The sequence below is a fragment of the Pelodiscus sinensis genome, chromosome 3 (assembly GCF_052426305.1).
Source record: "Pelodiscus sinensis isolate ZL-2025 chromosome 3, ASM5242630v1, whole genome shotgun sequence".
Classification (NCBI taxonomy): Eukaryota; Metazoa; Chordata; order Testudines; family Trionychidae; genus Pelodiscus; species Pelodiscus sinensis.
Genome location: NC_143054.1, coordinates 1,783,907 through 1,801,537, shown reverse-complemented (window position 1 = coordinate 1,801,537; position 17,631 = coordinate 1,783,907). Strand labels below are relative to the sequence as shown.

Below are 17,631 nucleotides of genomic sequence, written 5' to 3'. Positions count from 1 at the left end.
TAGTTCTTGCTTGTTTTGCAATACATTGCATTGTTGACTCAGGTTGCAGCTGAGAGCCAACGCCACTCTCAGATCCTTCTAAAAAGTGCTGCTGCTAGGTCAGTTGTTCCCCATTCTGTATTTGTTTTTTTCCACCCTAAATGTAGCACCTCCCATTTGTCTTTGTGGAATTTCATTCTTCTATAGCCCAGTTCTCCAGCTGATCAAGAGCCCTTTGAATGTTGGTTCTATCCTGCAACTCCCGTGCCTTCAGCTTTGTCCACAAGGAAATCTGGGAGTGCAGGAGGGTTCTAAACTCTCATGCAGCTCCCTCTGCAATAAAAAGGAAATAGACCCCAAAGCACTTACAGCAAGGTAACACCGATTCAATTCACAAATATTTTGTTGTTTGAGTAATTGACTGAGGTTTTACCCAGGAATATAAGGCTACATCCCATTCCAATAGATTGCCTCGGCACATCCTCGGTACAGAAGTGATTTGCCCAGCCTCACAAGCCCAGAAGCAAGACACAATATGTGGATCTCAATGGCAATTTCAGCCAGGAGAATGGACGTAACAATAATTTTCTGAATGTAGTACTCCTAGAATCATAGAATCCCAGGGCTGGAAGACACCTCAGGAGTCATCAAGTCCAGCCCCTGCCCAGAGCAAGACCAATCCCAACTAAATCATCCCAGCCAGGGCTTTGTTAAGCCAAGACTTAAACACCTCTAGGGATGGAGATTCCACCACCACCCTACGGAACCCATCCCAGTGCTTCACCACCCTTCTAGGGAAACAGTTTTTCCTAATATCCAACCTAGACCTCCCCCACTGTAACTTGAGCCCATTGCTCCTTGTTCTGCCATCCATCACTACTGAGACCAGCCTTTCTGCATCCTCTTTGGAACCCCCCTTCAGGAAGATGAAAGCTGCACTCAAATCCTGCCCCCCTTCTCTTCTGCAGACTAAATAAGCCCAAATCGGTCAGCCTCTCCTCGTAGGACATGTGTTCAAACCCTAATATCATTTTGGTTGCCCTCCACTGGACCCTCTGCAATGCGTCCACATCCTTTCTATAGTGGGGGGCCCAGAACTGGACATAATACTCTAGATGTGGCCTCACCAATACTCTCTCATAGAACTGGAAGGGACCTTGAAAGGTCCTGTAGTGTAGTCCAATCCCCTGCCCTCACAGCAGGACCACGTACCATCCCTGACAGATTTGCCCCAGATCCCTAAATGGTCCCCTCAAGGATTGAGCTCACAACCCTGGGTTTAGCAGACCAATGCTCAAACCACTGAGCTATCCCTCCCACAATGCTGAATAAAGGGGAATAATCACTTCTTTAGATCCACCACCAATGCTCCTCCTAATGTAACCTAATATGCCATTAGCCCTCTTGGCTACAAGGGCGCCCTGGTGACTCGTATCCAGCTTCTCAACCCCTGTAATTACCAGGTCTTCTTCTGCTGAACTGCTATCTAGCCAGTCGGTCCCCTGTACCAATGCTTGGGTTTCATCAGTCTCAGGGGCAGGATTCTGCACTTGTCCTTGTTAAACCTCATCAGATTTCTTTCAGCCCAATCCTCCAATTTGTCTTGCTCACTCTGGACCCTATCTCTGCCCTCCAGCGTATCTACCTCTCCCCCCAGCTTAGCGTCATCCGCAGACTTGCTGAGGGTGCAATCCATCCCCTCATCCAGATCATTAATAAAGATGTTAAACAAAACCGGCCCTAGAACTGATCCTTACAGCACTCCGCTAGAAATCGACCGCCAATCTGACACTGAGCCATTGATCACTACCCGTTGGGCCCAAAGGTCTAGCCAGCTTTCTATCCATCCGTTTATTCAACCCATTTACTGTCCATTTATCCAATCCATATTTCCTTAACTTGCTGGCAAGAATATTGTGGGAGACCGTATCAAAAAATTTGCTAAAGTCAAGATATATCACATCCACTGACTTCCCCATGTCGACAGAGCCAGTTACCTCTTCATAGAAGCTAATCAGATTGATCAGACATGACTTGTCCTTGGTGAATCCATGTTGACTATTCCTGATCACCTTCCCCTCTTCCAAGTGCTTCCAAATGGATTCCTTGAGGATCCCCTCCATGATTTTTCTGGGGAATATGGTAAGGCTGACTGGTCTGTAGTTCCCTCGATTGTCCTTCTTCCCTTTTTTAAAGAGGGGCACTACATTTGCCTTTTCCCAATCATCCGGGACCTCTCCCGATCTCCATGAGTTTTCAAAGATAATGGCCAAAGGCTCTGCAATGACATTTACCAACTCCCTCAGTACCCTCAGATGCATTAAATCCAGGCCCATGGATTTGTGTTTGTCTGGCTTTTCTAAATAGTTCTTAACCTGTTCTTTCTCCACTGAGGGCTGCCCACCTCCTTCCCATACTGCGCTGCCTAGTGCATTGTCTGGGAGCTGCCCTTGTCTGTGAAGACAGAGACAAAGAAAGCCTTGAATACTTCAGCTTCTCCTACATCATCTGTCACTAGGTCTCTCCCCGAGAGGCATAAGGGTCTTGCGCAAAATGAGGGTTTTGTGCAAAAAAAACCCCATCCACACTGCTTATTTTTGTGCAAAAACCCCTTGCGCAAAAACGGCTTGAATAAATTATGCAAATGGAGCACAGTGATATGCAAAGCCGGCAGTGTAGACATAGCCGGGGACTAAAAGGCTGCTTTTCTGAAGTCCAGGGTGTGTAGTTTGCTGCTCTGCTTTCTTCCTTTTGTCACGTCATCTCATGATCACTGCTGCCCAGGTTGCCACACACCTCTACTTCCCTACTAGTTCCTCCCTGTCTGTGAGCAGCAGGTCAAGCTGCGCACGGCCCCTGGTCAGTTTCCTCTGCTCTTGTGCCAAGAAGTTCTCCCCACCATTCTCCAAACACTTTCTGGATTGTCTGTGTACTGCTGTACTCTGCTGATCTTCATGCAGGCTAGAAGCCAGAAAGTGTCATTCCTGGAATGTGGCTCCTTTGAAGAGGAATTTGACCATAATTCTAGTTGAGTCCCTGAATATTTACAGATGCACACAAAAGGAAAGTACAGAGCCTATTCCTCCAGGACTCCTATGGGGCGCTTTTGGAAAGGACCACAGACTCAGTCAGACCATTTTGTTCACTGGGATGTTCAGAAAGGAAGTTCAAGATCCTGCTTTAAAATCCACAAAAAGTGAAAACAGCTAATTGGAATCCTATGTCTCCGTATTAGCTAAACAAAAGGCTACACTATCTAGCGGGACAAACTAAGTCTTGGTGAAAAGCCACGAATGTCATGTGCGAGAGGGAGAGGGGGGAGGTCAAAAGAAATCAAGGTTTAGGCACAGTGGAGTTTTGCTGAGCCCTAAACACGTGGCTAAGGAGCTCGTGAATTTGCTGGGGAAAAGGAGAGGAGGCCAATGAACAGAGAATGTGAGTGAGGAGAGAAAACGCGGGAAAATATTTAAATTCTTCCTGGCCTCCGTCATCCCCTGGAATGTTCCCTTTCGTGGTTCATGCAGTCCCAGAGGACACTTTGGACTGCACTTGGGAAGCGCATGCTGGGGCAGTGACAGCACCAAAGCAGGTGCTGCTATGGTCTCGGTGGCTGCCTCGATACTAAGGTACAGTGCTGGCACCATGAAAACAGGAGGAAGTCGGAAGGAGGTACTGTGCCCCTCAACCGGGGCCAGCAGTTGCAGAAAACACACAAAAACTAGTGCCAAATGCTCCTTTAGTGGTGCAGGAGCCAAAGTGCCTGGAGCGAGAAGACAGAATGTATAATCCGAGGCGAGCTCTCTGCGGCTCTGTAACCGACACTGCTGATGAACTGCAGAAGGCCTTTCCCAAGCTTTATTGGATGGATACCGTGACTCTGCTCCTCATTTGGTATGAGCCAAAAAGGAGCCAGAGAATCACTGAAGGGAAGGAGGGTCCGGCTGCCTAGTCCAAGAAGTTAAAGAAGGAAATAGTAATCCACTGTAAATCCTTCTTTAATCACCCATGCTAGTGCCAATCTACAATCAGTCTTTTAACCCTGCCTCTTCTGCATCTATATACAATGTGAGGTCACCACAGCAAGGGGAAAATCTAGACTAGGGAACAGAACACGTGTACATCACCAATCCAGATCAACCAAAGTCAAACCACCGATGAAACAGGGACATTGTTTCCATTCAGCCTCAAATGCGGAAGAAATTCCTGTGACAAAAATAAAAAACCCACCAAGGAGTCCGGTGGCACTTTAAAGACAAACACATTTATTGGGGCATTAGAGCACGAGCTTTCGTGAGCTCCAGCTCCCTTCCTCAGACACAGAAGAGAAAAAGAAAGCGACAGAGATGGATGAGTGACAACAGTACAGTTAGCAGCAGAGCGGCTGATGCTCAAAAGGATTGAGGGATGTCAGGGATGATGCAGATCAGCAGTGGACAAGATACCGCCTGTGGGCCGGCTTTGGTCCTCCAAACCACCATGTCCAGCTCAAGGGGCCCCCTCCCGGGACCCTCAGGCATGAAGCACCCGCTATTTTAAATGAAGGGCTGCTTCGTGTGACTCTACTTTAGAGGGAGGGGGAGGCTTCAAGTGATCTCCCTGCCCCCAGCCCACTCCTCAGCCAACAGCCAGCCAATAGGAGCTGAGAGATTGACCTGGGGGATGGGGGCGGTGCAAGCCTCTCCCTACTCCCGGAGCTGAGAGCCACGTGGAGGGAGCAGGCTGCAGTTTCAATATTCTGGAGCTGCAGCAGGCAGGGAGCCCAGCCTGCCTTGGGGGTGCTGCAGGACAAGAGATGCTTAGGTAAGTGCCTCCCAGCCAGAACCTGCCTCTGGCATCCCCGCCTCTCCCACACCCCAACTCCCTCCCCCAGGTCACCTTCCAAACCCTCTGCACCCCACTCCCCCGTCTCAGGTCACAACTCCCTCCCAGACCCTTCACCTCCTTCCATATCCCTCCCCCAGGCCAGAATCCTCTCCTGCACCCCCACTCCCTCTCTGACCCTGCACCTCCATGTCCTGACCCAGGTCACAACCCCCGCCTCCACCCAAACTCCCTCTCAGCCTCATACCATCTCCTGCACCCCAGTCCCTTACCCCGTGCGCCCTTTGGCACCCAATCTCCATCCTCAACCCCACATCTCCTCCACAGAAAAGTGCGGCCTTTGACCACTTTCCAAAATCTTGGAGTGGTCTCCCACCAAAAATTGTTTCTCACCCCTGATCTAGACAGTGTTTGGTCCTGCCACGAGGGCAGGCAACTGGATTTGATGATCTCTTGAGGCCCCATCCAGTTCTAATGTTCTATGATTCTTATGCTATTTTAGACCAAGGAGAGATAGTTCTGCTTTAGCAAGCTGGGCTAGCAGGACCGGATTAAGGTAAATGGAGAAGTGGGATATGAGGAACGAACACAAGGAGGAGGGTGCTACAGAGGAGGAGACCGGATCTTTAGGGAGAAGGACGGGCAGTTGGACACTTCTCTAAGGTATCTGTACACGAAGGCAAGAAGCCTGGGACCAAGCAGGAGGAATTGGGAGTCCTGGCACAAAGAACTACCATGTGACTGGAATAACGGAGACTTGGTGGGACGATTCACCTGACTGGAGCACTGTCAGGGAAGGGTATAAATTGCTCAGGAAGGACAGGCGGGGAGAAAAGGAGGAGGAGTTGCACTGTATCTAAGGCTATGTCTAGACTACATGGCTCCATCGATGGAGCCATGTAGATGAGTTTACTAGACACAGCAAAATGAAGTGGCGATTTAAATGCTTCTGATATACTTAAACATTTTGCTATTACTTTTTGAGTTTTTGGCTAGTTGCTCTTCAAACTCCTTTTTGGCTTTTATCATATTTTTACACTTAATTTAACAAAGTTTATGCTCCTTTCCATTTTCCTCACCAGGATTTCACTTCCACTTTTTAAAGCATGTCTCTATCTGTCATTGCTTCTTTTACTTGGCTGTTAAACCACGGTGGCACTTTTTTGGTTCTCTTACTATGTTATTTAATTTGCAGTACACATTTAAGTTGGGCCTCTATTATGGTGTCTTTGAGAAGTTTCCATGCAGCTTGCAGAGATTTTACTTTTGTCACTGTACCTTTTCACTTCTGTTTAACTAACTTCCTCATTTTTGTGCACTGTCTGACCAAGGACTACCTTGGTTAGAATCAGAGTCAGAGAGCTGGAAGAGACCTCAGGAGGTCATCAAGTCCAGCCCCCTGTCCAAGGCAGAACCAATCCCAATGTAATCAACTCATCCAGGGCTCTGTCAAGCCAAAACTTAAAAACCTCTAGGGATGAAGATTCCACCACCTCCCTAAGGTAACCCATTCCAGTGCTTCACCACCCTTCTAGGGAAACAGTTTTTCCTAATATCCAACCTAGACCTTCCCCACTGTAACATGAGACCATTGCTCCTTGTTCTGCCATCACTACTGTGAACAGCCTTTCTCCAGCCTCTCTGGAACCTCCCTTCACGAAGTTGAAGTCTGCTATTGAATCCCCCCTCACTTTTCTCTTCTGCAGACTAAACAAACCCAAATCCTTCAGTCTCTCCTGATAGGTCATGCGCTCCAGCCCCCTCATCATTTTGGTTGCCCTCCACTGGACCCTCTCCAATGCGGCCACATCCTTTCTATAGTGGGGGCCCAGAACTGGACACAATATTCTAGATGTGGCCTCACCAGAGCCAAATAAAGGGGAATAATCACTTCTCTGGATCTGCTGGCAATGCTCTTCCTAATGCACCCCAATATGCCATTAGCTTTCTTGGCTACAAGGGCACCCTGGTGACTCATACCTAGCTTCTCATCCACTGGAATCCCCAGGGCCTTTTCTGCAGAAGTGCTACTTAGTCATTCAGTGCCCAGCCGGCAACAATGCTTGGGATTCTTCCGTCCCAAGTGCAGGAAGAATTGTGACCATAGCAAGATAAATGGAGAAGAGCACTGAAGCAATGACACAGCCCTCCTTGACACTGGCAAGAATGACCGATGGTTTGGCTCCGAGCCACTGAACAAAATGGTGGTGGTCATCCCATCATGGAGTCATCTGATGATGGAAATTAATTTCTGTGGCCAGCCCAAGCTACATAGCACCTTCCACAGGGCATCGCGATTGACAGTCAAAGGCCTTGATTCGGTCAATGAACATGGACGGTTCTTAGTGTTGCTCTCTGCACTTCCTCTGAATCTGTCATGCAATGAAGATCATCTTGGTTGTGCTTCAGGATGAGCTGAAGCCACACTGTGATTCGTGGAGGAATTCCTCAGCAAGGGGGAGAAGGCGGGTAAGTAGGATTGTAGCAAGAATAATTCCTGTGATGGAGAGGAGAGCAATAATTCTGTAGAGCAGCCTATTGGCTAACCTGCTCACTAGAGTCTAGTGGTCCCAACCTTTTGGGGCTGCCAGGCCAGTGACTAGACTATAGAAACATATACATTCATTCTTTCTGTATGGTTTTGATTATATGTTTATTATAACTGGAGTATTGTGTCCAGTTCTGGGCACCATATTTCAAGAAAGATGTGGAAAAATAGGAGAAAGTCCAGAGAAAAGCAACAAAAATGATTTAAGGTCTAGGAAACATGAGCTATGAGGGAAGACTGAAAGAACTGGGTTTGTTTAGTTTGGAAAAAAGAAGACTGAGAGGGGACATTATAACAGTTTTCAAGCATCTAAAAGGGTGTTATAAGGAAGAGGGAAAAATTGTTCCTCTTGGACTCCGTGGATAGGACAAGAAGCAAGGGGCTTAAACTGCAGCAAGGGAGGTTTAGGTTGGACATTTGGAAAAACTTCCTACCTCTCAGGGTGGTTAAACACTGGAATAAATTGCCTAGGGAGGCTGTGGTATCTCCATCTGTGGAGATATTTAAGAGCAGGTTGGACAGACACCTGTCAGGGATGGTCTAGACGGTGCTGGCTCCTGCCACAAGGGGTATGGCTAGACTATAAGCCTCTTTCCAAAGAGAGCATCTAGACTGCAACCACTTATTTTGAAAAAGCAAGCCACTTTTTGAAAGAGAGCACCCAGGCAGTCTGGATGCTCTCTTTTGAAAAATCCGTTTGCATTCAATAGTGTCTTTTTTCAAAAGAGCACTTTCGAAAAAAGGCATTATTCCTCATAAAATGAGGTTTTCTGCAGTCGAAAAAAACTGCCGCATTCTTTTCCTTTAATTCCAAAAGTACACGGCAGCAGTCTAGACACAGGAGAAGTTTTTTTAAAAAAAAGGCGACTTTTTTCGGAAAAGCCCTGTAGTCTAGACACACCCAAGGGCAGGGACTGGACTCGATGACTCTCAAACTCCCTTCCAGTTCTAGGATTCTATGAAAACCCTCAGCTGGGATGCTGCTTGGGCCTGGTGCCTTGTGATTTTTTGTGTCTGGGTGACAGCATGCCCAACTTCCTCAGACGAGAGGGGATCAGCAAGGTGTTCCATTGCTGAGCGTTGTGTAATGCATTGATGGTGTCTTCAGTGACCATGGATTCACAGCTTAGTAGGCTCTGGAAGTACTTCTTCCAGTGCTGCTTAATGGCTGCATTGTCCTTGAGGAGAGTAGAGCCATCCTGGGAATGTAAGGGGACTGGACCTTGGTCGATATATAGCTTTTGTTGCTTGAAAGAAACTTCTCATGTCATCCTGGTCCAGAAAACTCTGGATTTCAGAGGCCTTCTTTTGCTACCACTTGTTTTTGACATCTCATCGCCTCCTTTGGATTTTGGCTTTAAGCACGTGATGAGCCTCTTGTTTTCATTTATTTGCTGTTGCCAGGTAAAAAACGCATTTCTTTTCTGTTGAATTAGTGCTAGGATTTCCTCATTGTTCTTGTGCCGGGGAGCGGTACAGCCTATGCTTTCAGCACATTGTGAACGGCGTTTTTAAGTTGATCCCACGTTCATGATGTTGTCAGGCAGGTTAAAGAGTTTCTCAGACAGTAATAATGATACTTCCAAACTGAAAGTGGAAGTCTGCGGAGAAGCAAAGAATTGAATACGACTCTCCCAAGTCCTAGGCTGATGCCCAAACCCCTGGGCCATGCCGTTAGCAGGATCACAAAGCTCTCTTTCTTTGGGTGTTTAAGAATGTGCTATGTGAATGTGACACTGGCGTAAGGAATTTAATCAATCACAGAATGGGAGCAGAATCAGAAGCAGCACTGTTCACTGGGACAAGCTCTGGATAAGGAGCCAGGGCCTTTGGGTTTCTAATTGCAGTTTTGTCGTTTACTTGCTGTTTGGTCTTGTACTTGTACCAACCACTCACTGTCAGTCTTCCCAATCTCTGAAATGGACACACTGGTATTTATTTACTTCCCTCTGAGATGTCGTGAGCGTTAATTTTATAAAGCGGTTTAAAGATTTTAAATGCTCTAAAAGCGTTAGGTATTACCGTTACCTACCCATGACATATCTAATGCAACAGGCTATAGTCGCCATCCCAGCTAGGGAGCAGCAGAAGGAGTTCATGCTCCCGGGGCTGAGCATGATTTGCCTGCATCACTCTTGGCTGCTAGCTCAGACCTGCAGCTTGACATGTACAGTGAGTAACTCCCATGGGGGTGCAGGCTCAACCTGTATACCTAATTCAATGCGTAGCCTCTGCTGAGACAGCCAAAGGCGGCTGTGAGAGGCATTTCCATTAGATGCAACCACCAGGAACCAGGGGTTTAGCAAATGTCTTCTTGTTACTATCGACTTGGACTGGCTTGAAATTGGTGACCAAGAAATCACCCTATCTTATTCTCCACAGCCCAGGAGAGAGTATTGCACAACTAACCCGAATCCTTCGATAACGGTGTTACACATTCAAATGCATACAGGTAACCACAGCTGCTAAAATGGCATGGAGTGTAGTCTGACCTGGAATGTCATTAGCAGATTTCACGCAGAGCCAGACTAGTGGGAGCAAGTGTACAGAACAAGACAACCATGGTAACAGGTGAGTATACCAGAGCTACGTGGATTATGATGCTCTTTTGGCAAAAAGCAGTTGGTTCAAGAATTAGTTAGCTGGTGCAGTATCAGTCTCCTTCGCCGACACCCTACCCTACAGAGGTTCCATTCCCAAATATCCATTACCTCACCACGGAGCAAGTGTTGTTTTGTGCATGTACTTGTGGGCCTGAAGCACGCAGCCAGAGAGAGAGATGGAAGGAGCAGGAACTCTTCTACTGCACCGGTGCACGGAGTACACGAACTGCTCTTCCAGTACGACAACACGTACTGCTACGGGGCTGTCAGCAAGAGGATTTCGGCAGGTCGAGCAGAGCTGTTTCAACTCAGCAGTCCCTCCCGCCTCTCCAGCCATACTGTCCTAGGTACTCACTGTGGAGGTTTCAAATTACTACAAATCTTCTGAAAACCAACAGCCTGATAGTCCCAGATTTGGGAGGTAAATCTGTAAAAGTGTCTGGTCCAGCAACATCCATGGTCCGGCAGGGCCCCGAAGTGGGAGCAACGCAGGGGTTGGGGAGCCCTCCCTACCCTGGCTGGGGAACACCTAGCCTCAGTGGAGCAAGGTAGCTGGGGAGCCCCATCCCCAGCTGGGGAACCCCTAGTCTTAGTGGGGCAGGCAGTGGCTGGGAGATCCCACCCCAGCCCAGGAACCCCCCGCGTCAGTGGGCCACATGCAGCTGGGCTGTCTGCGGCCGGGCTACTCTGGCCAGGAACCTCAAAAACGCCCCAGTGGCAACAGGGCCGGGGTGACCAGGCAGTCTCTGCTGGGGAACCCCCAGGATGATCAGGTGCTGGCAGAGGCAGGCGGCCGGAATCTCCAGCGGAGCAGGGTGTCTGGGTAACCCCGGGTGCAGCAGGGCCGGTGGCCCCAGCTGGGAGCCCTGGGGAGCACTCGGCAGCAGCGGGGCCGGCAGTGACCAAGCAGTCCCCTGAAAGACGGGTGGGGAGCCCGGGAGAGGGCAGCCAGCAGGGGAGCACTGATCTCCCCCCCCCCAGGACAGCTCAGGTCCCCAGGGTGCCGGACCAGGGAGGTCCCACCAGTAGTAGGATGGGGACAGTGGGCTTTATTTTTATAATTTTATTTGATATGATCATGTTAACGACCATTTTGTTTTGGAAGTGAAAAGAAGGGGAATTTGCGAGTCTACCTGCCAAAGGGCTATCCCAATTCTTCCTGACCCGTTTCACTGTATACACACATTTTGAGAGAGGAACAAGTGAGCGATAACATACAGAAACATACAAAACCCTTTTCCAAAGATGACTGCTGCTATTGTGTGTTTTGAAATTACAGTAATTCCTCATTTAACACGTGCCCGCTTGACACGTTTTCGCGATACCACGATTTTTTTTGTAGGGAATGTTTTTTGAATTACACGACCGTCCCCGGAATAAGATGATTTCCCCAGCTGGCCTGTTGCTGGCGGCTGCGCCGGCCTTCCCCTGCCTCCCTGCAAAGTGGCGGAGGGTTCGCCGCTCCGTTCCCCGCTGACTCCCCCTCGCTGGACGCTTTGCCCTCTCTCCTCTGTCCCCGCTTGCAGGACGGTGGCTGGGTTTCCCCAGCTGGCCCGTCGCCGGCGGCTGCGCAGGGCTTCCCCCCGCCTCCCTGCAAAGCGGTGGAGGGTTCGCTGCTCGCCGCACTGTTCCCCGGTGACCCCCCCCTCGCTGGACACAGTGCAGGTCCCGGCAGACCCATCACAGGGGCATACTCCCAACCCAATCCCCCTCCCCTCTCCTTCCCTTCCCTCCCCCAGAGCCAAACACCTCCCCTCCCTGCTGTAACCCAATCCCCTTTCTCCCCAAACCTTATGTCCCGGTCCCAACAGACATCCCCGCTTGAAATGCACCCCCCACCTTTTCCATTATTTTCAGTGGGAAAATTGACACCGCATAGCATGTTTTCACTTAACACGATCATTTTTGGAAACAGATCTATAGTGTTAAATGAGGAATTACTGTATTCGAATCAAACGGGAAGAATAAATAATACTTTTAAGGTAAAACAAATCTCATAATTTTCCACTTCTCTGAGTATGAGACCCCCTTTCAGCACAACCAGCTCGGAACTCTCCATAAATGATCCACGGCAGAACTATTTCACCCCTGGGACTTTGCACAGAGGTGACTTCTAGAGTGGAGGTTCTGAATCCGTTTCAAGTCTAGTCCTGTTTTTACATACAATAATACCCTCCTAAGAATCACTGCTTAGAAGTAAAATGTCTTCTCTGGATCTCTTTTGGAAGGGGAATCTGGTTTCAAAATCTGAGCAGTCTCTCCAGCTATTTTTGAGTTCCAAGACTAAAACGATTCTAGCCACACTCCTTTTGTACGGAGCTGTGTTAAAATGATAGTTGGAAGCTGAAACTTGGCATTGGGCAGTTCTCAGTGAGGGAAAAGGCTGAAAAAACATGAATGTGAACAAAGTCATGCCTGTTTCAGACTCTATTTGGAGCGCATGCAGGGCAAAGTATCACTGGGTACAGAGGCACCTGATTCCAGACAGCCCTGTGGAATGGTCGCTTTGCATAAGCTTCTAAGCCGCGATTGCTACCTCTTAAAGGGACACAGCCAGCTTCACTTCTGGCTGGCAGCTTTTGACCTAGTTTTATGACAAATGCTACCTAAGGTAATTACAGCTCGAAGCTGTCGGGAAACACTTCTCTGCCTTTTCAGTTGATTGTGTGCACGTGACAGTCTTCCTGTCTGAGAGAGCCTTACAAAGGACCCAAGCCAGGCGACAAACCCATTGTGACAGTAAAACCTACAAAACTGGCAGAGCAGCTCCAGGTCAATTAAGTGCCTGAAACGAATTTAAACTTATTTGCTGCAGCGGAGGAGATTTCAAGATGGCAGCGTCCCTGAGGCCTTCTATCCTCTAGTGTTGTGCTTGGAATAAAGGATGACAGGAAATGTGTCCAAGTAGCAGAGAAGCCAATATGGCTCAGGGGATTCTGCCTGAAGAACCAAAGCGTCCCTTTCCTCTGGCCGTCAGTGCGGAGAAGCACCCTGCCCACCCCCTCTTCCCGAGAACGACTGCTCCTGGGAGACGGTGCTGCAGCGCCCGCGTTTCAGCGGCTCTGAGGAGAGCAGAGCAGCGCATGCTGGAAATGGCAGGGCAGATGAAAGCGCTGCAACCTGCAAGTCAGGCCCAGCACTCAGATGCATCTAATGCAAATTACTAACGTGACTTTTGTTGTCTAAGTTAGGTTATTGCTGGTTCGTAGCCGTGTTGCCTCAGAAACGCTACATTCCAAAGCACTGGGGCGATGCAGTGACGTAATGTCCTGTCAACTGGGGCGATGCAGTGATGTAATGTCCTGCCCTGCCTCCCAAATTCCCCCTCCCAAACACTGGCAGCTCAGGATCTGTGTACGTCAGACAGAAGGAAAGACAAACGGGGAGTCTCTTCGTTTGTTTTTATTTTCATACTACAAAGAGTTTCCATAATGCTAGTAGAGACAGGCAGCCTGGAGCGTTATGCCTCCTGCAAGAGGTGAGGCCCGAACCAGAGACTCTGCACCAGGGCTGGGCACACTCAGGCCTGGGGGCAGGATCCGGCCCGCCCAGCTGATGAGCAGAGCGTGCATCCTTCCACCTTTATTTTACAAATTCCCTTTGGTACGTGAACTTGGCAAAGTTGTTGCTCATGTAGCAGGTGCTAAATATTTATCGAACTGGTACAAATACCGCACAGGACAGTGAAATCAAGGTCTGCTAAACCAGCTGGCCACATGTAACTGGAGTGAGCACACAACCCCTCCCTCCCACGGAGGCAAGCCAAGTAACAATGGCCAGGAAGGAAGCTGCGGTGCTGGGCAAACAAGCGTACACTGTGCTACACGTCCGTGGAAATGTCTCTTCCGGACAGTTATCCCGAGTCTGCGAACAGGACATGGCAATGTTCCGCGTGCATGGGGGACGGGGGGAGGAGTTCAGACCTTGTCTGCATGTCTTGGGGTTCTTCTTTCCCCAAGAAATATTCTGCACAGGCCTGTTTGGGGCCAACTCGCCCATTCCTAAGGGGACAGCTTGTTGGCAGAATGCCAGGGATAGGACTTCGTATTGGACGCTGTGGCTGGATCTAGAGAGGATCGAACTTCAGCACAAGCAGGGCCAACCCCAGCACATGCAGCTGACTCAGAGGTTCACCGATACAAGCTGTGCCCAAAGGTACATCACCCTGCAAAAGTCAGTTCTCTGAGTATTTTAAAGCTGCGTACAGTATCTGTGCCAGATAAACCACCCCAGTGAACATGGGGTTAAAGTTCAGAAGGCCAGATGCACAGACAAGAGCAGCTGGGGTGAGCTGCTGTTCCTTAAAAGAGAAAAAGGGCTCCCTCTGGAGTGCCTCACAAAACTAACACCGGAGTTACATTTTAGCTGGAGTGGAAGTGAAAAGACTAGCAAAGCAAAGGCAATCGCGTCTCCTAACGGTCTGCACAGTCTGTTTGCAATGAGTGTAAAAGGACGAGTCCAGCGAGGCGACATTGAGGCTACATGGCATGAAGCAATGCTGAGAGGATCAAAATCAGTTTTCATGCATGGACCTATACATGGAAATCAGGCAAATTCCAGGTTATTCCAAGAGGTAAGAAAGCTATCAAACACTGCGGAGAAACCTCAGGGCATGGAATACAGCGAGGTGAGAATCTGCCTTTCCAATCTGCTTCAGCAGGCGCTTTGCGAAGAAAACAAAAATACTCTTGCTGGTGGGTCGGCAAGGCACGGCACTCAACTGAGTCTCCAAGGGGAGGGAAGAAGCGCACAGCACTATAGTAAGAACATGCTGCCTGGGAACTGAGGAGTTCTGCTTTGGAACTTGAAAAACGGGAAAGGCCTCCTATCAACGACTTTATGCTAGCCACAAGGAAAAAGTAATGCACGCTCATTTGCATACAATCCCAACAGGACAACAGTTGTGTTTTCATGCAGCACCCCTCTCCCCAAGTTATATTAACCACACACTGAAATCAACTTACTGCCTGCTTTTGCTCTTCTTCCTATAAACGTCGGCAACAGAAAAAGGTGAAAAGAGAAACAAAGATTTATTAATCATCATGTTAAAGGAAACACACCCAGCAGAAGAAACGGAAGAACAAGCAGATGGTAAATTGCAGAAACATCTGTAGATGCACCCTGAACAAAGACACAGTTGCCGTGAGGAGAAAGCTAAGATGCCATTTGTCCACGCCTATAATGTGCACCTTGCTATGGGACGTCTCAGAGGGGTAGCCCTTTTAGTCTGTAACTAAATAACCAGCACTTATCCTGTAGCACCTTAGAGCAGTGGTCCCCAATCTTTTTGGGTGGCGGGCGCCGCACGGGGCTGTTGGGCCGCACGGGGGTGGGGCTGCACATGCGCCACGTACCCAGGGGCAGGGGCTGCGCATGCGCCGTGCTCCCAGGGGCGGTGCTAGGCGGGTGCACATAAATGTCCCAGCGGGCGCCACGGCACCCGCGGGCGCCGCTGCCTTCGAGACTAACAGAAACATAAATAATACCATGAGCTTTTGTGGGCACAGCCCACTTCTTATGGAGGTTGAATGCATTGAAGCAGATCTCAGAGTGATCCCTTCCCTCCCCAAAATCCCTTCCAACCCTCAGCGTCTCCCCTGGACTCAGGCGATCCACCACTGGTCTGTTTGGCACCTGCACACTGTGGAGCCTGCAACCTGTCATCGAAGCAGGACACAGCTAATCCCTCTCAGAGTCCATAAATGTTAGCCATGGACCTGTCGGGACAGACCAGCTTAACGGCGCTGTGGCACTTTCAGTCTTTGTCAGAACGCCGCCGCCCATCACTGGCCCACAGCGACCTGTCCGGATCAAGCTAGAAAAGGCAAGTTGTTACCATGTCAGACACCAAAGCAGAGCAATGGAAGGGGACATTAGCTCAGAGCCAACACCACGAATCTCACACTAAAGCAGACAGGTTCTAATGCAGGCAATGGGGAACTAGCGTGACACTTTTTTTTTGGCTCTCACTGCCAGCCAGGCGGGAAGCCACAGTCTGCAATGCAGCAGCTGTAGCTTCCAAATGTTTTCAGGCTAAGCCTGGAACATTCCATTGTAACACAGGGACAAGTGTAGTTGATAGGTGACTGGTTAGTCAATCAGTAAATCTATTCTCCCTCCTCCTCCTCAAACCTGTGGGTATTAAGAACATAAGAGCAGCCAGACGGGGTCAGACCAAAGGTCCATCTAGCTCAGTGTCCTGTCTGCCAACAGCGGCCAGTGCCAGGTGTACCAGAGGGAATGCCTCCCCTGTTGCCCATTCCCAGACTGACAAACAGCGGCCAGGGACACCAGCCCTGTCCGGCCATTGATGGACCTATCCTCCATGAATTTCTCTAGTTCTTTTCTGAACCCTGTAAATTCTTGGCCTTTACAACATCTTCTGGCGAGGAGTTCCACAGGTTGACTGTGCGCTGCGTGAAGAAAAACTTCCTTTGGTTTGTTTTAAACCTGCTACCTATTAATTTCATTTGGTGACCCCTAGTTCTTATGTCATGGGGACAAGTAAATAACTCTTCCTTCTTCACTTTAATCTCTCTTCACAAGGCAGCTGTTCTAACCTCCTGACCATTTCAGTTGCCCTTTTCTGAACTTTTTCCAATGCCAAGGTAACAACTCTATTGCAGGAAGCAGCTTGTGACCGTAATCACACATTAACCACCCTTCCCAATCCGCAGACCCAATGTGGAAGTGGCTTTTTACAATTCCACTCTGTTGTTCACAAGATTATCCAAACATGATCACCGAGGCAGTAATGACACTGGCGATGTAGGAGTTGGGTGAGAGCAAAGCCCAGGCACAAGGAAGGAAGGGAGAGAGGAAGGAAGGAAGGGAGAAAGACTTTGCATTTCGAGACAAAGGTGTTTACCTTGAGCAGTTTCATTAGTCCTTCAAGCTGTACCATCAGCTCCCTTCGGCTCTCCTGAAGTGCAGACATCCTCTGCTCTAGCTCATCCTTTCTCTGCCTGTTCAAGTGACATGGAAGAAAGCGTTAAAAGAAACTCTGTTGTTTCCAAGACACTCAGGGCAATTCACAGGGCTGGCTACCTGGTACACATACCATAGTTCACTACGTTTAATACTCCCCCTGAAAGTTAACAAAATCAGAGCAAACCCTAACCCCCACTTCTTTTGTAACATGACATGCAATGATCATATTTCCCCCTATGAAACAGACACACAAAGCCCCAATTATAAAGCGGGAAGCACTTTTTTTTAATAATGCAATTTGGAAAGGAAGCCAGCATCTTCTTAATGATCCTGTCAGACCTAAGCATTCAGCAGATCTTTAAGACAAGTCAGACTGACGCACCAAGAAATGAATAGGAGTACTGAGTGCTAGAAGCAAGCCATTAACGTGACCTGGGAGTTTACAGAGGTGTTTCTGTCCAATGACCTGACATACAAATTGTGAAGCATTTGCTTGGAAAGAGCCCATGTACATGTAACACAACACAAAACAATCTGCAATTAGAGAAGGATTTTTTTCTTTCTGGGTATCAGACAGTGTGAAGTCTGCTAAAATGAGAGTCTCGCGTTTAACAGGCCTGAGAGAAAAGTGGCTTTGTGTTTGGTCTGTTTGCATTTTCAAGGAGAATTGAGAAGTCTCCTCCAGACTGCTCTACTGGGCAGCACAGAGGAGGCGGGCAGCCCTTGCTATGGAAGAACAGGTTACGGGCT

The 17,631-nt window shown here is 48.9% G+C and overlaps 1 protein-coding gene across 13 annotated transcripts in view; it reads right to left on the bottom strand.

Annotated features, from left to right (window-relative positions):
• The window catches only part of DTNB (dystrobrevin beta), a 321,996-nt gene that overhangs the window by 62,067 nt on the left and 242,298 nt on the right, over positions 1-17,631 (bottom strand). For 9 of the 13 annotated variants that reach the window (XM_075923216.2, XM_075923210.2, XM_075923214.2 and 6 more), the window contains 2 exons: positions 16,820-16,916; positions 14,916-14,936 (listed from right to left, as the gene is read on the bottom strand). In XM_075923216.2, coding sequence (XP_075779331.1) covers positions 14,916-14,936; positions 16,820-16,916 — 118 coding nt within the window. Of the gene's footprint in view, positions 1-13,337; positions 14,484-14,915; positions 14,937-16,819; positions 16,917-17,631 lie in introns of those variants that run through there. The other 4 variants (XM_075923212.2, XM_075923215.2, XM_075923217.2 and 1 more) reach the window with 3 other exon arrangements.